Source organism: Mesoplodon bidens (genome assembly GCF_964165515.1).
Source record: "Mesoplodon bidens genome assembly, chromosome: 12".
Lineage (NCBI taxonomy): Eukaryota > Metazoa > Chordata > Mammalia > Artiodactyla > Ziphiidae > Mesoplodon > Mesoplodon bidens.
Genome location: NC_138168.1, coordinates 66,094,257 through 66,116,154, shown reverse-complemented (window position 1 = coordinate 66,116,154; position 21,898 = coordinate 66,094,257). Strand labels below are relative to the sequence as shown.

General features: G+C 35.4%; 1 protein-coding gene across 8 annotated transcripts in view; it reads left to right on the top strand.

Annotated features, from left to right (window-relative positions):
- AHI1 (Abelson helper integration site 1) overlaps window positions 1-21,898 on the top strand; it is a gene marked incomplete at its 3' end in the record, with an annotated part of 211,262 nt that overhangs the window by 18,570 nt on the left and 170,794 nt on the right. For 6 of the 8 annotated variants that reach the window (XR_014017212.1, XM_081251011.1, XM_081251010.1 and 3 more), the window contains exons 5-10: window positions 603-1,174; window positions 3,982-4,163; window positions 11,245-11,464; window positions 12,662-12,854; window positions 16,119-16,214; window positions 20,348-20,533. Coding sequence is in view for 7 of the 8 variants with exons in the window: in XM_081251011.1 (XP_081107137.1) it covers window positions 603-1,174; window positions 3,982-4,163; window positions 11,245-11,464; window positions 12,662-12,854; window positions 16,119-16,214; window positions 20,348-20,533 (1,449 nt within the window). The remainder of the gene's footprint in view (window positions 1-602; window positions 1,175-3,981; window positions 4,164-11,244; window positions 11,465-12,661; window positions 12,855-16,118; window positions 16,215-20,347; window positions 20,534-21,898) is intronic. The other 2 variants (XM_081251012.1, XM_081251014.1) reach the window with 1 other exon arrangement.

The following is a 21,898-nucleotide window of genomic DNA, read 5'->3' as shown; positions in this document are numbered from 1 at the left end:
ATTAAAAATATCTCTCATTTTAAATAATTTTGTTTGGAGAAAGAGGTACAAGTGTGTGCTTAGTCTGTAATTTGATCTAACTTGATAATATTTAATACTTAGCAGCATTTTCAGTGATACATTTGGACTAATTGCAGAGTAATCCTAGAGCTATAAACCTTTGGTTTTTTAATGTAATTATGAAGCAAAATAAATGACCCGTGTGTGTTTTCTATTGGGAAACATGAAATGGTTTAACCATGGCTCTTTTAGCATTTTCACAAATATCTATTAGATTAGAGTATGGATCATTCTGCCAAAGAGGAAACTAGAATTTGAGATTTGAGCAGTTAATTCACTTCTGAAAAGTCATTAAGTACTTTTTCCTTTGTTAACTAGTTAATTCATTTGATCTGAAGTTACTCTCAAGATTGCTGATCTAATGCTGGGAGAATAACTAGGAAAACGCTCATCATATGCCGTAGAATGGTGTCACAGTGCTCAAGTAAAAAGTGAAATAATCCTCCCAGTATTACACATTGTGGAACACTTGTCATTATTTTATCTTCACGTAACTAAACTGTGCTTAGCTGAAACTTTGTTATTGTATCGTCTTCTCCTAGCTTGATGCAGTTAGAAGCAATCTTCAGAAAATCAGAGAAACTAAAAGTGATGATATAAGTGCTGCTAACACTAAGAACCCAGGGAAGAACATGCGAGTCACTAAAAACAAACCAAGAGATCCGCAGCCAGCAACTGAAGATCCAGATAATGATGTTAATGTGGAGGACGACAAGCAAGAAAAGGCAAACAAAAAGGTTATAAAAACAGCACTCCAGGTGACAACACAAGAAGTGGAGCCGGAAACTCCTGAGAAGAAGGCGGATGCAACACCCCAGAAAGCACGGACCAAGCCACTGCCAGGTGTCACTTGTGAGAAAAGTGAGAAGGCCAAGGAAGGAGAAAATAGTTTAGATGAGGAAGAACTGATGCAAGTATACCAGCTCCAAGTAGCTGAAGAAATGGCAAAGGAGATTAAGAAGAAAATCCAAAAGAAACTCAAGGAGCAGTTGGCTTACTTTCCCTCAGAGACTTCCTTTCCTTCAGATACTTCATTGTATGATGACAAATTGAATGGTGAAAAAAGAAAAAAGAAAAAAAAGAAAGTTCCAATCCTGTGTAAATATGAAACAAGGTATGTTACATTGATAAATATAAAATGTCCTCTTAAAAAAACACTATTATTTTCAGCTTTTGAGTGATACCTGTAGTTTTGTTACTGAGTCTAAGATCATACTGCTCGCCGCATGACAGGCCAATAATCGAGAGATGAGTTGCTGGGGCAAGGAATGACAGCTTTATTTGGAAAGCTGGCAAACCGAGAAGATGGTGGGATCGTGCCCCCAAAGAACCATCTTGCCTGAGTGAGAATTCAGGCTCCTTTCATACTAGAAGGGGAAGGAGTAAAGTCAAACACTTCCTGGTTCCCATCAGCCTCCAGAGGGGATGTGTTAATTTCTTCCTCCCTGCAGTCATTCACAGGTGGGCCTGGTCAGGATGTTTCCTGTGAGCTAAACAAAGGTATTTTAGCTTAATGCTCATTACCTGGGAAGCAGGGCTCCCAGAGATGGGCCATTGTGTATAATTTAAGCTTATAGGCAACATCCCTTTAGTGATTAACTTGTAATAGAATACAAAAGGTTCTTCCCTATTACATTTTCAGAAAGAAAATGTTTAGTCCTCCTTTTGGACACAGCCAGTAAAATACTGAAGGCTAACCTTTATGTAGCCCCTTCCTGTGTGCTTAATGCTTTACAAGGAACACATGCTTTTTCCCTTATAACAACCTTATAAGGAATAGTAATATTATCATCCTGTTTTGCAGGTGAGGAAACTGAAGGGTTTAAGTCACAGAACCAGTAAGAAGCTGAGCCAGAACCTTGACAGTTTTGCCTTAAGAGTCTTTACCCTAACTATTCACATCTGCTTATTAAATAATTGAAACCTAAGTAGCCCCTTTATTGAGCTACAAATGCCTGTTGGGATATATGAAAATAACATTTTCCCCTTATTTTACAAATAACATTTACTCATTGTAGAACACACAGACACAGAGAGGAAAACAAAAGTAATCCAACCATACAAAGATAATCACTATTAGCAATTTTGTATTCCTTTAGTCTTTTTTTATATACAATGCTTATACATATATGCTTACATATACAATGTGAACATCTGTGAGTATATTCATAGTTATATGTCTCTCCTTGGGGAAAACAAGACAAAAAAATCTTTTAACTACTGTGATTAAATTTGTTTTTCATAATCTACATCTGGATAAACAACTTGAGGTGGGAACAGTCTGTATTTGACTATTCTCTGGCATTCAGGGTCAGTTTCCCTTAATGTCCTCATTGAAAAATAATTCCCTTCTTATCAAAAGCTAGACAACCAGTTGTAGCAAAGAGAGGGCAAATAGAGTTGCTAACAGGGACATGTTAGTATATGAATTAGTTATCGGTTGCTGCATTAAAAAGTTACCCCAGAATTTAACAGCTCAAAACAACAAACGTATATTGTCTCACAGTTTCTGTGGCTCAGGAATCTGCGCATGGCTTAGCTGGGTGCCTCTGACTCAGGGTCTCTCACAGGCTACAGTCAGGATGTCAGCTGGGGCTGCAGTCATCCCAAGGCTTGGCTGGGGGAAGATCTGCCAAATGATGCAGCTATTGGAAGACTTGGATGATCCACTGCTAAACTCATATGGCCATTAGCAGGTCTCAGGTCCTGACTGACTTTTGACCAGAGACATCAGGTCCTTGCCACATGGACCTTTTCATGTGGGCTACTCGCAACAGGGCCACTTGCTTCCCCCAAGCAAGGGCTCTGAGAGGGAAAAGGCAAGACCAAAGTCACAGTCTTTTTGGAACCTAATCTTAGAAGTAGCACCAATTACTTTTCCTATATTCTGTTTATTAGAAGTAAGTCTCTAGGTCCAGCCCACAATCAAGGAAGGGGATTACACAAAGATATGAATATCAAGAGGCAGGGATCATTGGGGACCATCTTAAAGGCTGCTTACTACAGTATACCATAAATCCTATTTCTTCTCATAACTACCATATCTATTATGAAGTGTAAGTCATACTCAGTAAGATCAGTTCATGAGTTTTAAATAAAACCATGCTTTACATGACAACAGCATACAAAGGGTAATTGTTCTCTTTAAATAATAGTTTTTGATGATGTGATAAAATAACATGGCTTTCTGGAATGACTAGTTTGAAACTTTCCTTTACTCTTTTTATTTCTCAACCTCTTTTTTTGAAATATGACTAAATATATTGGAAGTCAATTTTTGATTATTAAATGCAGATTTCTTTTTTACTTGATAAATCACAAACTTTAATAGGCTGGTTTCTCTTTGCAACTCAGTATGCTTCTAGGCTGCCACCCCTTGCCATTTAGTAGTTCATGTGATGCATATTTTAATTTTAATAATAGCCTTCTGAAAATGTAGTGACACACCAAACATTGGAAAACACAAGAAATTAATTTTTACATAGAAATCAAAAGTTGACTATCTGAAGCCTCTTGAAAACAGAACAAACAAAATTAGAACACTTTTTTTGCTTTTAAATAAAGTAATTTAGAAATTTGTTCATTATTTATTTACTTGGCAGTAGAGTGAGGGTGATTTGACAATCCTATGTAAAAACAGATCCATCGATCATAAAATACAATTTCACTTTTCCCTGGAGTTTAGAGATGAGTTTAATGTGGCTCATGGGGTACATAATGTATCACCAAGCGTAACTGAGTACACATAATACCTAGTTTAGCAGCCAACCATTTTAGTGTGTAAGAAAATATATGTATCTCCCAGCAGGAAATAATATTGATTTTAGGATTATCTTTGCCTCTATTCACTGTTTACTTTGCTGCACAGTAATAATAATAATGGTACATTTCCAATGGCTTGAACTTGGATTATATTTGCAGTACATCGATCATCTCTGATGACCCAGTTGAAGGTGAACAAAAGAAGGAATCTCCAGTTGGAGCAGTTACTACAGATTCTCATCAAGATGATGAAATAAGCTCAAAGGAACAAAATGTAGAAGACAATGTGCAAGATGACGCAAAATCCAAACCGAAAAAAAAGAAGAAGAAGGCTAAAGCAGGTTTGTTATCCAAATTAAATGAAAAATGTGTGCCTTGGTAAGAATAACTTGATTCTAGAACTGTTAGTCCTTAAAACTAAAGAAAATCTAGTTCCAAAGGATATAATTGAAAAAAATCCAATATAGAATATTTGGTACTTATTCTTGGATTCGTCCAGATTATAACATTCATTTATTTATAACTGTGGACCTCTGTGATGAGTTAGTCTTACTTGAGTCATCTCTAATTAACGACTTGATTCACTTCTAGAATGACATTGACTTTGTTGTTGCTATTGTGGCATAGAAGATTTCTTCTTTATGTTATTGCCCCTAAATAATTAAGACTTATAGCACTGAAAGCTATAAAATTGTCAACAGCCGATAAACATTTCAGATGCTAAAGCTGCATGCCTCTGTCAAACATGGTATCTTCACAATTTCTCCTAATTCAGCTTCTCTCCTTCCTGCCCACTTTTCATTTTACCTCTTGCTTTCTACCTTCCTCTTTACTCATTTCATTTTTCTTATTTTTCTTTACTTATTCTTGCCTTTTTTCTGCTTGTTACATTTCTTTTTTCTTTTCAATTCCCATTTAACTGGCCAAAAATTGGGACTAAAATAGGCAATTTTAGACTTTATGGTACTTATTCATTGGATGATGCAATTTATGGTGTTTTGTGGTCCCATAATTTATTTGTTTAGAAGTAAAATGTACATGTTACAAGTATACTACTTAGTGAATTTTCACAAACTGAATGTGTCTGTAAAGTCATCATCCAAATTAAGAGCCAGAGCATCATTAGCACCCTGAAGCCCCCACAAGTTCCCTTCCTGTTCATTATCCTACAGGAGTAAATGCTGCCTTTTCATCTAACACATAGGCAATTTTTCTTGGTTTTTCTGCTTTAATATAAATAGAACAATAAATACTATGCTCTTTGTGTCTGGCTTCTTTTGCTCAAAATTATTTTTGTGAGATTTATACTGTTGTTGCATGCACTTGAGCTTATGCATCATCAGTCCTGTTTTTGTACTGTATAGATACCCGTTGTGTGAATATACCACAATTAATTACCTATGCTGTTGATGGACATTTGAGGTGTTTCTAGTATTAAGCGATTATAAATAAAGCTATAATGAACAGTCTGGTCACATCTTTGGTGAGCACGTGTATACATTTTTCTTGGGCACATTCTTGGCATTCTTGCTATGCCATAGAGTATGTATATTTTTCACTTTAACAGGTACTTCTCCCTTTCCAAACTTGAGTTACCAATTGATACTAGCAGCATTTGAGAGCTTCCATTACTCTACATCTTCACCAATATTTATATTGTCAGTGTTTTAAAATTTTAGTGATTCTTAGGAGTGTTTAGTGATTATTCCCTTTTGACTTTGATTTGATTTCCATGGTAACTAGTGAAGTTGGGCATCTTATTCATGTTAATTGACTACTTGGATTCCTTCATTGCAAATTTGTTCACATCTTCTGTGTATTTTTTTAAGAAATGGAATTGCCTGCCTTTTTCTAATTAATTTGTAAGCATATTTTATATAACTAGATAGCAGTCTTTTCTCAGATATAAATACATATATATATTGCAAATATCTTCCCACTCTGGGTTTTATAATTTTTCTCCAACTGGTATCTTTTGAAAAACAGAATTTAAAAATTTTATATAGCCCAATGTATCCATTTTCCCCTTCGATGTTAAGTGCTTTCTGTGATTTAAGAGATCTTTCCCAAGTCCTGAAGATGTTTCTCTGTATATTATTTTCTAGAAGTTTTTTTGTTTCACTTTTCACATTTAGATTTCCAGTTTATCAGGTATTGATTTTTAATAGTGGTAGTGGTCCAGACCCATTTTTTTCTCGTATGAATATATAATTGACCTAGTACCATTTACTGAAGAGAGCTTTTCCTCTGCATTTCAGTGTCACTTTTATCATAACACGACTGTGTAAGTTGGTCGGTTTCACTAGTCTCTATCCTTAGATGGTTTGTACCAACACCACCACCATGTCTTAGTTCTATAGCTTTATAATAGGTCTTTCTGTTAACAATGATAGTTTTATTGTTTCTTTTTTAGTTCGTATGTCTTACTCCTTATTCTTACCTTGATAACACTGGCTAGGACTTTGATTACAGTGTTAAATAGAAGTGACAATAACAAGTATCCTTCTCTAGCTCTCAGCCTTGGGGAAAGCTTCCATTATTTCACCACTGACTGTGATGTTTGCTATAGGATTTTTTGTAAATACCTCTTATTGGATTAATTACCGGCTATTCCTAATTGGCTAATAGTTTTTTTTAATTATTATTATGACTAGATACTGAATTTTATCAGGTGCTTTTTCTGCATCTATCAACATAATCATATTAATTTTCACCCTTTTTTCTATTAATGTGGTTAATCGTTATTTGATTATTAAGCCATCTTTATGTTTCTGGCAGAGGTGGGGGGCACCCACTTTGTTGTGGTGTATTAGCTCTCTTTTTTAAAATTTATTACTGGATTTGATTTGCTGATACTTTGTTAAGGATTTTTGTAACTGTAGTCATGAGAGAGATTGGTTTGTACTACTCTTAAAATACACAGAGTTTTTAATATCAAGGTTTTGCTGGTCTCAAAAGGAATTGGGAAATACTTCCCTTTTCAATTCTCTGTAAGTATTTGTATAAATAGGTGTTACATCTTCCTTAAATGTTTGAAGAATTTACTAATAAAGCCTCTTAGGCCAGGGTTTTCTTTGTGGAAAGAATTTTAAATCAGATTTAGTTTCTTTCATAAATAACAGACTTCATATTTTCCGTTTCTTCTATCAGCTTTGATAGACTGTATTTTTTGAGGAATTTGTCCATTTAATATATATTTTCAAATTTTGTATGTCTATAGTTTCTGAAAGGGTACCCCTTGATATTGGTAATTAGAGTCCCTTTATTTCTGCATTAGTCTCAGGATTTTCAATTTATAAATATTTTTAAAGGACCAACCTCTAGCTTTTATTTCTATCTGTTATACATTTGTGTATGATTTTGGTGATTTCTTCTATCTATATTATTTCCTTTTTTCTACTTTCTTTGGGTTTGAGTTGCTGTTGATTTGTAGCTTTACAGATGGATTTTTTAAGATTTCAGTCTTCCTCTGTATACATCTAACACATTAAGTTACCATCTAAGCCCTACTTTATCTGCATCCCACAAATTTTTGATATGTTCTATATTCATTATCATTCCATAAAAATATTTCCTAATTTCCATTTAAATTTCTCCTTTGATCATTCATTATTTAGAAGCATATTGTTTAGTTTCAGGCAGCAGGTGATTTTCTAGTTATCTTCTTTTTTGTTTGTTTGTTTTTTATCTTCCATTGTTGTCAAAGAACATATTGTGAATGACTTCAATCTTTTGAATTTATCACAGCTTTCTTTATGACCATCTTATGATCGATTTGGTAAATACGCCACGTGCACTTGAAAAGAACATGAATTCTGATGTCATTGGGTGTGATCGTGTCCTATGTATATCACATCAAGTTTATTGTGTTCTCATCTTACTGATTTTTTGTTTTTGTCTGCTTATTGTATTAGCTACTGAGATGAGTATTAAAATTCCCACTATTATTTTGCATTTCTGTTTTTATTTCTGTCATTTTTTTCTTTATATATTTTGGAGCTATGTTATTGAATATATATACATGCTTAGGATTGTTATATCTTCCTCTCAAATTGACACTTTTATTATTGTCTTAGTTCATTCAGGCTGCTATAACAAAATACCATGACTGAATGGCTTAAACTATAAATATTTATTATTCATGGTTCTGGAGGCTGTGAAATCCAAGATCAAGGTGCCTGCAGATTCAATGTGGAAGGGGCAAGAGAGCTCTCTGGGTTTTCTTTTATAAGGGCACTAATCCCATTCATGAAGGCTCTACCCTCATGACCTAATGACCTCTGAAGGCCCAGCCTCTTAATACTATTTCATTGAAGGTTAGGATTTCAACATATTAATCTTGGGGAGTCACAGGCATTCAGTCTATAGCAATCATTATGCAGTGTCCTTCTTTATCTCTGGTAACCATTCTCCCTTAAAGTCTACTATGGTTTGAGTTTCCATAGTACATTTTTTCCCTTCCTCATTTCTCCAGCATCATCCACAGTGTACCCCTAGGTGGTACCAACCTGGTTGAGAAAGGACAACCTTCACACCTGTGCTTGGTTTGTGGTCTCCAGGTCTAGGCAGGGCTTGCCAGTACTTCATTCCTCTACTAGCCCCTAGGCTCCCTGTGTGTGCCTGCTTTGTACCTCCTTTGTTTGGGCCACAGTATGTCTGTATTCCTTTCCTTTTTGCCTTCACCTCTTTTCTTCTCCTACTCCAGCACATGTGGGGTCTCAGCACCCAGGCTGTGAACTCCTTGAGGACAGGTGCCCAATAAATGCGAAGTGCTCTTGTGCCTCCCCCAATATCCTCTTGTTTGTGACCTTTCTGTGTCCTTAGATTTATCACCTCACTGTTAGTTTTTCCATATGACCTAAGTGTTTTATGTTCTTCTCCTTGCCTTCTTTTGAAAAAATTTTATTCCCTCTATTAACTTACTAACTTATTAATTACACATATTTCTACTGTCTTTTAGCTGATATCCTGAAGAACGTTAAGCTTATTCTTGACTTATTATAGTCTAGTACAAACGAACTCCCTAACAAAATACACTTCTCCAACACTGCTAAAACATGAGAATAGTTTGACTCCATTTGAATTTTGTCAGGTGCTTTCTTTCTCTGCATCTATCCCCCTTCCTGCCTTCTAGGTTCTTATCCTGTATTTTAGGCCTACATATATTTTAAACTTCACAGATGTTACAGTTACCATTTTGTACAGTTGATATTAATTTATATTCACCCCAAAATTTACTTTTCCCTTTATTTCCATTTTTCCATTTTTCATCTGCTTGAAGAACTCAGTATATTCTCTCTCTTAGTGCAGGCCTGCTAATTCACTCAGATTTTGTTGTGTTAAAGTGCCTTTACTTTACCTTCATTTTTGAAGCATATTTACTAATATATAATTTTAGGTTACAGGAAATCATACAGTTGTCTTCTGGCTTCCATCATTTTTGTTCCCAACTGCAGTCTTATTTCTGTCCCTTTGAGGGGACTGTTGTCTTTTTTTTCCCTCTGGCTGCTGTTTAGATTTTCCTTTTGTCTTTGGTTTCAATGTTTTATCATGCTATGCCTAAATATAGCTTTGATGGAATTCACCCTGCTTAGAGTTTACTGATTGATATCATTTATCAGTTGTGGAAAATTCTTAGTCATTATTTCTTTAAATATGGCTTCTTCATCATCCTCTCCTGTTTTTCTAGATTATAATTTCACAAACTCTTTTGAGTTTATCCACATGTTTCTTATGTTTTTTCCCCCCATATTCTTCTGTTTTTTTTTCCCATTATGCTTTGGTTTGGATATTTATATTGATTTTTCTTCTAGTTCACTAATAATGTCTTCCTTTGTATGCAGTATACTTTTAGACACATCCATTGAATTCTTAATTTCAGACATTATATTTTTCAGTTCCATAATGCCTGTTATTTTTATGAGTTTCAATTCTCCGTAGAAAGTCTCTATTTTTTAAAATAATTTTGTCTGTCTTTCCTGTGCTAACTCCAGGCTGAATCATCTGTGGGTCTGCTTCTGTTTTCTGTGTTTTCTCTTGGTTATTGGTCATACAGTCTTGCCTCTTTTATGTCTAGTAACTTTTTTATTGTATGCTGGACATCGTGTATAGAATCCCAGAGGCTCCAGATGATTTTATCTTCCACTAGAGAGGGTTTCCTCTTTCGACTTTTAGGCAGACAGGGTGGGCAACTGATTTCAACTAATCTGAGCTAAGTCAGATCTGGGTTGCAGTTTTGGTAAGACTCTATCTCTGATTTGCCCTGTTCCTAGGATGTGCCCTTCCAGGTGTTTCAAATTGAGAGCCTGGCAGGTATTTGTCTTGTCTACCCTAAAAGACTTGGGGAGATTCAGTTTTGCCTGTCAGAGGTTTCAGCTTAGTCCTTTAGCCTTCTGCCCGTGCAACTTCAAGTTCTGGCAAATGTCTTGAGGGAGAGACTGGCCGTGCATTTGAGGCCCCTCAAGTCTCCAATTTTGTCACTCCAGCCCCACGTGAACGCCAAAATCTCTGCTGGTTTCTCTGTCCCCCAGTAGGGACCTTCTACCAGGGGGCACGCCTGGATTCTCAACCTCTAGATGCGCCCAGAATTGGTAAGTGACCCCAGGTGAAAAGTGGCTGTAGGCATAAAATGACCATGCCCTCCAGGGCTTCCTCCTTGCCTGTTTTGTTTCAGGCCCCTCCCTCTGGTGGGTCATTGTTTCCTAGTACCACAAGACTGGGAGATTTTACTACCTCTTTAGCCTCTCACATTGGCCTTGTGTTTGAGGCTGATTTATCACTTAACCCCATGCACCCACTAAAAATTTTGCTGGTTACTCTTTCTCCCAGTAGTGACCTTCTTCTTGGGTCCTCTGCTCATATGCTAATCAGCAAATGTCCCCAGACACTGAAACAGTTGCCAGTCCATCAGCTTACCCCTGATTGATTCTCTCTCTCTGGAATTTTAGTCGATCTACTATACATTGTTTCTGTACTTTTCTGATGCCTTTAAAAATAAGGTTTTCAAAATTATTTTGGCTTTTTCAAGTTGTTGTTACCAGAAACATTGACCTGCAACATCCTACTGCATCCTACCCAGAAGCAGAAACTTGAGTGATAACATATTCCACTTAGAAAATTTCTAAATGAAATTACTTTTTTGTCTTTGGCTCTCATTTTTTTCTTTCTGTGATGTTAGTCCTTGTTAGGGAAAAAAAGATACCTCACCCTATTTTAGTGCATTAGTAAATGCAGTATTTACTCTCAGAGTGTAGTCTGCTATTATCTGGCTTTTTCGTTCTTTTCCCTTGAAGTACCTTTGTTAACAAAGACAAATAATCATGGATCACTAGGATTAGATAATCTGTAAATTCAATGTTTATGGTTGAGTATATTGTTATGGGAACAAGTAATTATAACATTGATTTTCTTCCATGCATGTAGTTTCAGATGATAATGAAGACACTGATGGTGATGGTGTTCATGAAATAACAAGCCGAGATAGTCCAGTTTATCCTAAATGTTTGCTTGATGATGACCTTGTCCTGGGAGTTTACATTCACCGAACTGATCGACTTAAGTCAGATTTTATGATTTCTCACCCGATGGTGAAAATTCATGTGGTTGATGAGAATACTGGTCAATATGTCAAGAAAGATGACAGGTAATTTTTTTAATTACACAGCCAACCCTTGAAATTGAAACTGTCTACCACAGAAGTCTCTTCTGCCACTGACAGACAATGGGAATAGAGCTATAGATTTGTATTAGAGAATGGTATACTAATTGTAGAGGTGTTCATCAACTATTGATATCGATCAGTATGTTTTATAGAAGAAATGGAGAACATGTGTTAATTCAGTAATTCTTTTTTTTTTTTTTTTTTTTTTTGCGGTACGTGGGCCCCTCACCGTTGTGGCCTCTCCTGTTGAGGAGCACAGGCTCCAGACATGCAGGCTCAGAGGCCATGGCTCACGGGCCCAGCCGCTCCGCAGGATGTGGGATCTTCCTGGACTGGGGCACGAACCCGTATCCCCTGCATCGGCAGGTGGACTCTCAACCACTGCACCACCAGGGAAGCCCCAGTAATTCATTTTAAGTGAAGGGGAGTTGAGAGAGTTTCTCCCAAGCTTAACTTTCATTGTATGGCATTTAACTTGCATTGTAAATCATCTTATGTGGCACTGCTTTAATTGTCTCTAACCTCATTTTTTTCTTTTGAAGTTAATATGTTATCTGTGCCTCAGATGAGACAAATGTCTTGAATTTAATTTTTCCTAATATTAATTCTATAGCTAATACGTGTTTGAAGGCCCAAATACAAAGTATAATATTGAAAAAATAAATGACAGTACTAGAATTCAAAAGAAAATTATTTGTTTGGAAAAATGGCAGGCCTGGGAAACTTGAAAATTATCAGAAAGGTTATTCACTTATTCATTTGTCTTGGAGCATACAAAGAAAATATGACACACCTCAAAGTACTTACAATAGTGTTGTGATCATTTTGTTATTTAAATCTAATGTACTAATTTATCACAAACTCATTTAAGATTCTGAAGGTGTTACTTAATTCCAGCTTTGTATGCCAAAGGTGTAATCACACCTCTCACTTTATGTGTAAATAATAAAATAATTCTATGAAACTGACTGATAGTATGTAAATACAAGATGAAACTAAGATACTACTACTTTTACGTCACATAAAATTTGTAGTTTTCTAGATAGATAAAATTTTTTTCCTTATGTATCATGGCTATTTATTATTTTTGGTCACCTCACCTTGAACACTCTATTTTTATTTTTTTCTTGCCTTAAAATTATAAAGAGCTGTGTTAATGGAAGTATCTTTTTTGAACAGTGAACGGCCCGTTTCATCTTACTATGAAAAAGAGAATGTGGATTATATTCTTCCTATTATGACCCAGCCATATGACTTTAAACAGTTAAAATCAAGACTTCCAGAGTGGGAAGAACAAATTATATTTAATGAAAACTTTCCCTGTTTGCTTCGAGATTTTGATGAGAGTCCTAAAGTCATCCTGTTCTTTGAGGTATGAATTGAATAGAGCAATTTAAACTAAATTTTAGTTAATATTTTAATAGCACAAATATAAGCTATTATTTTAGTAGATCAATAATACAACAAAGTAGTGTGAGAATTTGACCTCTAGGAATAAAGTATTTGTAATGTGCTATGGAGATACAAGTAATCGTGTCTTTGCTGAGCCTTTACTAGTACAAGTAGTTAGCCATTTGATTTACTCTGTATTATTTAATCCTACAACAATGCCATGACTGTTCACTGAATTGATGAATCTAATCTATGTCTAAGCGGTCTTCCATTTTTATCCCTTTTCACAAAGAGTAAACTCATTTAGCTGTATCAGACTTCCTAAGATTTTGTATACTACTAGGAGAAATAAAGAAGAAAATACACAGATTGCTTGACTAATACAATGTATTATATAACCAAAATGAAGTAGAACTTCTTAGATGTCAAGGGTTAGTGGAGGGTCATAGCAGTCAGGGAAAGCTTTATGGAGTACAGCACCTGTGAGCTGACTTTTTTTAAAGAATTAAATTTATTTAAACTAAAAAAACCCCAAACCAGTTCACGTATTTCTCTTAACCACCACCCCCCCAGCAACCATAATCTGTTCTTGTATTTATGATCTTGGTTAGTTTATTTGTTTGTTTAGATTCCACATATTAGAGAGATCATACAGTATTTGTCTTTCTCTGACGTATTTTACTCAGCATAATGCCCTGGGATCCATCCATGTTGTCACAAATGGCAAAATATCATTACTTTTTATGGCTTAATAATATTCCATTTTGTGTGTGTATGTGTGTGTGTGTGTGTATACCACAATTTCTGTATGCATTCATTCATCAGTGGACATGTAAGTTGTTTCCACATCTGTATTGTAAATAATGCTGCAATGAACAATTTTGCATTAGGGTTTTTGTGGGTTTTTTGGATAAATGCCTAGAAGTGAAATTGCTGGATCATGTGGTAGTTCTATTTTTGATTTTTTGAGGAACCTTCATATTGTTTTCCACAGTGGCCTCACCAGTTTACATGCCTACCAGCAGTGCATGAGGGTTCTCTTTTCTTCACATCCTTGCCAACACTCGTTCTAATCTTTTTGATGATAGCCATTCTAACAGGAGTGAGGTGACATCCCATTGTGGTTTTGACTTGCATCTTTCTGATGATGTTTGATGTAGAGCATCTTTTCACATACCTGTTGGCCAGATGTCTTCTTTAGAAAAAAGTCTCTTCCTATCTTCAGCCCACTTTTTAATCCGATTATTTTTTTACTATTGAGTTGTAAGAGTTTTTTACATAGTTTGGATATTAGCTGACTTATTATTTCTAATTTTTTACTGCAAAGGAAATGAAGGCTCGAAGTATAAAGTGATTATCCCAGAGTTACTCCAGTTTTAGGTGAAGGTAATTAGTATTTAAAGATAATTTGAATCTAAAATACCACATTTCTTTTCCCTTCTTCATGTTATCTCTCCATAAGCAAAGGAAAGGAGAGAAAGCCTCTCCTCCAGTTTAAGCAAGATGGGGAATTTTAGCATGGGAAAGGCAAGGCATGACCAGAGCCAATAACTTATTTTGTAGAGTCGCTTGTTTTTATGATCCTTAACTTTCAGATGATCTAGTGTGTTTGTGGTATGAATACTCTACCATTTACAATTGTGATTACGTTGTATGATTTGTACAAAGCCACGCTTTTTTTTTTTTTTTTTTTTGCGGTACGCGGGCCTCTCACTGTTGTGGCCTCTCCCGTTGCGGAGCACAGGCTCCGGACGCGCAGGCTCAGCGGCCATGGCTCACGGGCCCAGCCGCTCCGCGGCATATGGTATCCTCCCAGACCGGGGCACGAACCCGTATCCCCTGCATCGGCAGGCAGACTCTCAACCACTGCGCCACCAGGGAGGCCCCAAAGCCACGCTTTTTAAAAAAAATGATATAATTTGTATATAAAGGTACTGTTTCTTTGTCATAGAAATTTGTCCTCTGTTATCGTAATATTCTTTTATACTCATTTTAATAATATTATGAGATTTAAGAAAGATAGGTTGTTGGATTATAAACACTTTTGGTTGACTCTTAAGGTTTGACATAAAATGTTATTGTCTACAAAACTAATTTTTGATTTCAACTTTTTAACGGTGTATTGAGGACAACTCGATAATATCTATCAGAAGTTCTTAAAGCTATTATTCCATTTTCAGGTATTTCACCTAAGGGAAAAATGACAAATGCACAAAGATGTGTGTGTAAGGATATTTATTTAAGCACTGTTTATAATAGCAGAAATTTTAAGGAAACAGATCTCCTCAGTTAGCAAGAGGTTTGGTTAAATAAATTATGGTTTTTATTAAATTTATGATATTTCTAATACAGAAGAATACTAGGCAGCCATTAACATGATGGTCTACATATGTATGTATTGACTCAAGCTATTCACTACATATTATGTGAAAATAGTTTGCAAATAGCATTGGAACACACAAAAAGGTTTAGATACCTATAAACTAGATGTTAATGTTGATCAGCTATGGGTCTGGATTATAAGTTTTTACTTTGTTATATATTTTTCTTATACTGTCATCATATTTTTCACTAAGAATGTATTACATTGAAGACAAGTTTAAGTATATAAAGAAGAGGAATAAATAGAGTGCATATTATTTTTTAAGCAGTCCTCTATAAAGATTTGTTATCTCAGCTGAGCTTTTGATAAGCACCAGTAAGTGGTAGTCTCTGACATGTACCTAGAATACATGTAGTCTCTGTGGCAGGTTGTTGCAAATCCATGAGCTTTAATATCCAGTCAGGATAGAGATATGAAAGAAGTTCTCTTGAGAAGCCTAATGACAGCATATATCCAAAGAGAAAATACCCAATTTCAGGAAGCTGATCCAAGGAAAAACCCACAGATTAAGGCCATGAGTTTTTTAAACAAACAATTCTTTGAAGTCTGTGCTCATACATTAAAAAAAGAGCAAAGCTTAAGAATTTTGTGCCTGGTGTATTTTTGCCAGGACTATATTTGAGGTAATTAATGCTTTGTCTTGAATTTTAAATAAATCTTAAAGATTTATTGATAAAAGATAAAGTGGTAAAAAAATAGACCTTACTAACTGGATGAGTTAACTCAAAAGTGAGTGAGATGAGATAAAAATGTTTTTCTTCTAAGGGAGGATTTTTCAAATTTTAATAATATATTATTAGGAAATATTAAATTTTAGATAGCCTAGTATACTGTGAAGTAATTTTTTATGCTTATTTACAGATTCTTGATTTCTTAAGCATGGAAGAAATTAAGAACAACTCTGAAATTCGAAACCAAGAATGTGGCTTCCGGAAAATCGCCTGGGCATTTCTCAAGGTATGTTTTTCATCCATTTTAAACAATGTTTAAAATAATCTTCACATCTGATGGTCTACTTTTTTCCAAGTCAGTTTGGTTTCATATAAGGAGTTATGATAAGGAGGTAAGATTGTCATGGTAAAGAGTTATTAATTCAAGCTCAGGTGATGCTCATTCAGGTTCTTAAATATTTATTGAGTGCTTAGTGTATGCCAGGTACACTATTTGGCTCTAAGGATCCAGCACAGAGAAAGACACACACAGCCCTGACCTCATTTGTTCAACTCAACAAATTATTTATTATTTATGTGCCAGCCACTGTTCTAGTCAGAGAACAAAGAAGATAAACTCCTTGACCTCATGGCCTTCATATTCTAGCAAGAAAAACAGACATAAAACAATTGATTATACAACTTAGCATTTATTACAATTTTTATAAATACTCTCAAGTTGGATGGGGTAGATGATGAAAACATCCTGCGGGGTCAGGAAAAGGTCTCCTACAAAAGAGACATTGAACCTGAGCATGAGCTGGATGGCAGTAGTGGGGAAGAGAGAGTTCTAGTTAGAGGCTACAGGCTATGCAAAGACCCTGATGTTGGAAGGAGCAAGGAATACCTAGATAACCACAAGAAGGCCACTAAGATTGGAGGACAGAGACTGAAGGGGAAATGGTGCCTGAAGAGCTTGCTGAGGTAGACAGGACCTTGATAATACAAGGTCTTTGAGCCATTATAGCAACAGGGCACCATTATAAACTTTAAAGAGTAATGGGAAGCCATTTAAGGATTTTAAACAAAAGGATGAAACAATCTGATTTATTTGTTAGAAAGATTATTTTGCTGAGTGGAGAACGGATTAGAGAGGGTACAAATGTATGTACTGGAAATCAAGGTAGAAAATTCTTGCTGTAGTCTAGGCATAAAATGATGGTGTCTTGACTAGGATGTTTCAGCAGAGATGAAAGACGTGGATAGATTAATGTTTAAAAAGGGGGACATTTTACTTACATAATTCTTTTATTTCTGACTTTAAACCTAAATTTGAGTTTTAAAATGTCTTGAGTAATTAACCTGTTTTGTATTATCTTATAAAACTTTTCCATTTGTGCATCCATCCATTCAACAGATATTTACTATTTGAAATGTAAATGGTAAATAGTCTCTGAAAATAGTCTATGAAATGCCAGGCACTCTGCTAAATATAGGGCATTCATAGATAAATTAGACATTGTTCTTGCCCTCCAGTTCAGTTTCTGTGTAAACGTATTACCTATATGATTATGTGCTATGGATTAGATGCTGTGAAAACCCAAATGGGGCACTTAATCCACGTTGGGGGTTAGAGGCTTTAAGAGAGGTGCAGTCTGCTTGCTGAATGGCAGTCTGATAGGCTGAAGAATCACTTAGTCCATTGTACCTTCTAAAATCTCCCTTCTATAACCTGTTATATCTTTTTATAGACCCCCTCTCATACTAAATAAAAAAGAAAAAGGCAAAAATAAAAAACAAACAAAAAAAACGCAAAAAAGGTCACTTTCACATAGTAAACATTGCCATCTTGTGGTCTTATTAGAAACTTTTCATTCCTTTTATGCTACGGTTTGTGCATAACTGCAGTATTTACTGGAAACTGCACTTGGGAAACAACATATTTCACAGCATTTTAACCTTTGTGTCATATTAATTTTTATTTATCCACTTTATGCCATTGATATAAATGGCAGTCAGGAATAAAGTGTACATTATTCTATGTGTATCCTCTATTAGAACACATATCCCTTTCATTAGACTGTAAGCTTTTCAAGTCACTGGTGATTCTTTTTGGCCAATTTGTTGGACATATTTTAGTCCTTATTTTACCAGATCTCTTTTCATTTAATATATCACTCTTCAAACTCTCTATTTTATAATATCATCACTCTCCGCATATTAATGGCACAAAGAAGGTGCTCCGTGAATATCTATCGAGAAAGTGGCATGAATCAAATTAAAATGCGAATGTTTTAGAACCTATACCATTGGTTCCAGGACTGTCCTAGATAACTGTAAAGTTATCAGAGTGGTCCAAATGAACCCCAAAGGACCTTTGTCCAGATTTAAATAAGACTTTATCCTAATTCTCAGGTAGAGGCACTTTTGATTCTTTTAGCACATATATATGACTAATCTTTTAAACTAAAAAATAATAAAGCCTTATTTATTCAAGTTCCACTTTGTATGTTTTGTAATCATAATGGCAGGATCTTGGCTGAATCTTAGTGGTTTACTCATACTAAGCAGCAAACTAAATTGCCTGGTGAATATGAATACAATATATGGAGAGTATGATTTAGAATCTGGGGAATAAATATCTTCTGAAAATGATATTATTCCCTTATGATAAGCTTCAGGCAGATAGTAGTACAGTTTATGAAGGGAATCTCGACTACTTAATATTTAATGACTGAACATCTCAATTGCTCAGTTTGAAACTTGTTTTTTTACCCCTCTGTATCATAACATCACCTCTCAGCTTACAACCTCCACTGACTTCACGTCTTCCCCTAAGAGGGGTAGGGAAAAGATGAGCTATATTTTTTGCCAACTCTGTTTCTTTATTGATGCCTCATTCCTGAACACACTGCAATCTGGCTTTTGTCTCAGCTACTAAAGCTTCTCCAAACATATCACTATGACTTCTATTTACCAAATTATTGAACATTTTCTAGTTCTTCTTTTATCACACCTATGTGCATGTTATCACTCTCTTGAAACTCTTGTTACCTTGGTTTTCTTGACACCATCCTTTCCTGATTTTCCTTATCCCATTCCTTCAGTTCCTTCAGTTTCCTTCCTGGTCTACCACCTATCTCTTTAATATCAATCCTACTCATGATTCCATCTTTAATCCACTTTTCTTAGACCCACTTTTCTTGTGTGTGCCTCAGAATTCAGACATTTCAACTTGGGTGACCCATAGATATCTGACTCCCCCAAACTGAACATCTTCCCTAGATCTCTTACCTTTTCCACATCTGCTGCTTCAGTTGGTAGCACCACCATCTGTCCAGTCTCCCAGATTTACAGCCTTAGAGCTGCCCTGTCTATTTTGGTAGCCACAGGTCATATGTGGCCATTTGAATTCAGATTAATTAGCTAAAATTAAATATAATTAAAAATTAATTTCCACAGTTGCACTAGCCACACTTCAAGTGCTCGATAGCCATGTGTGACTAATGGATACTGTTTTGCATGGCACAAATAGAGATCATGCCCATCACCACAGAAAGTTCTGTTGGATAGCACTACCTTAGAGTCTTTCTTGATTCTTCTCGTTTTTACTTTCCAAGTTGCATGAGTCAGTAACAGTTATTAAATATTCCCTGTACTCGGTCCCTTCCTACTCTTGGAGTTTGTCAGCTCCACCTGCCTAAACTGCTGCAAAAGCTCCCAACTGTCTCTACTAATTTGTAAAGGACACAAAAGTTAGCAAAGGTATTTTCTACTTGAGTCATAGTCTAGTGAAAGAGGACCTATTTTGAGTTGGTGAGATTATTTTTCTCATAAGAATCTCCATGTATGTAGCTGAAACATACATTGTCTTGTTTAATAGTTTTTCTTAATTAAATAGACCTTTTTAAGAAGGTAGACTAAAATATTTTAAAAATGTAATAAGGGGCTCAAACAAGTTTAAGTATCTTAATTACTTTTTAAAAATAATTTTGACTTTTTAAAAATTTACACATCATGAAACTTTACCACTAAAAATACTGATGCTGAACAAATGGGAAATTTGTTTCTGTGTTTAAATAATATGCATTTTAATCTTTATTACAAACAGTATTATTACAAACAAATGTGTATTGATCACCTCCTTTGAACAAAGCAGCACCCAGCACAGTAATGTAAGTGCTTTACCAACAGTCTGAAGTTGTATAGGGGAAAAGACAGCCTTTGGGAAGATATTTTAAGTCATTTGGGCTATCTTGTCAAAATGACCTGGAACTGTGCTTGACCAACTGTGTCAGTGTTCTTTCCTCTGCTTTACAAATCTAAAGAATTTCAGCATGCCATGTTAATCTTTATAAAATGAGTTTTTGACTATATACTATTGCTTTATTGGATGTATTTTCAATGAAGGTAACATTTTATTTGAATTCTTATTTTAAGCTTCTAGGAGCCAATGGAAATGTAAACATCAATTCAAAACTTCGCTTGCAGCTGTATTACCCACCCACAAAGCCTCGATCCCAATCAAATGTCATCGAGGTTTTTGAGTGGTGGTTAAAATGTCCAAGAAATCCTTATCCATCAACGTTGTATGTAACAGTAAGAGGATTAAAAGTTCCAGAAAGTGTAAGTTAATAGCACATGCAAAAAATATATCTTCCATTGTTGAGATTAAATGGTGACATGTTTCTATTTCTAAAAAAGTAAAGTCTTTAGAATTATTTTAATAGACTTCTGAAATAGAAAGGGACCTTCAGAGATTATATATTAAGCCTGTAATAGCTGATACTTACAAGATACTTAAATGAATTTTAAGTACTAAGTATAGATTTCAGTTTTAGGAAAAAATATATTTTTAAAATAATACTGATCCTTAAAAATTAAAGATAAGAGAATGATTTAAAGTGGGAGTTTACAAATATTTTCCATAAAGGACCAGACAGTAAATAGTTTAGGCTTTGCAGGCTATACAATCTCTGTTGCAGCCATTCAACCTTGCCTTTGTAACGTGAAAGTAGCTACATAGACATATGTGGGTGATAACTAAACAAATGGGTTTGGATGTGTTCAAATAAAACTTTATTTACAAAAACATCATCAGGCTACATTTGGCCCAGACCATAGCTTGCAGACCCATGAATTACAGGCACATTTTTTTACAATATTATTTAAATAATCAATAAGTACTATTTCTACTTCTGTTTTATATAGGTTAAAATTATGAATATCTTAGCAAAGCATTTGTCCTAAAATGAGGTGAAACTTTTGCTTTTGTCTCATTACTATAAGACATTTCAGGCCAGTTGCATATTCTGTAGTTGATTTTATAAAATGTGACCATAGGGTTGGTTTCATTGGTTTGAGTGTAGTTAAAACTATTTTAAGAAATGGAGGATTTAAAAAACTTTAGATCTTTATGTTATCAGTTTCGTGATCCTAAAGCCAGAGATACCATAGTACAATGTCAGAGCCATGATATAACATCTGGTAGGTACTGGTGAAAGAGGCAGAAACAAAGGGACAGAGTTACTAAAACTATTTTATGTAACTATTGGAGTTCTCTTTTATTCCTTCCCACTTTTTTTTTTTTTTTTTTTTTTTTTTCGGTACGCGGGCCTCTCACTGTTGTGGCCTCTCCCGTCGCGGGGCACAGGCTCCGGATGCGCAGGCTCAGCGGCCATGGCTCACGGGCCCAGCCGCTCCGCGGCATATGGGATCCTCCCAGACCGGGGCACGAACCCGTATCCCCTGCATCGGCAGGCGGACTCTCAACCACCGCGCCACCAGGGAGGCCCATTCCTTCCCACTTTTAAGGCTTTGGGGTTTAGGACTGTAATTTCAAGCAAGCTTTATTTTATTTAGAATAGTGTACAAATAAAAGTAGAATTTTTTTCTGGATTACATTTTGAAAACATTTTCATATTATAATGTTTGTTTCAATATTTTAAAAACCATATATGCTAGAAAAGAGAAAAAGATTAACATGATGTA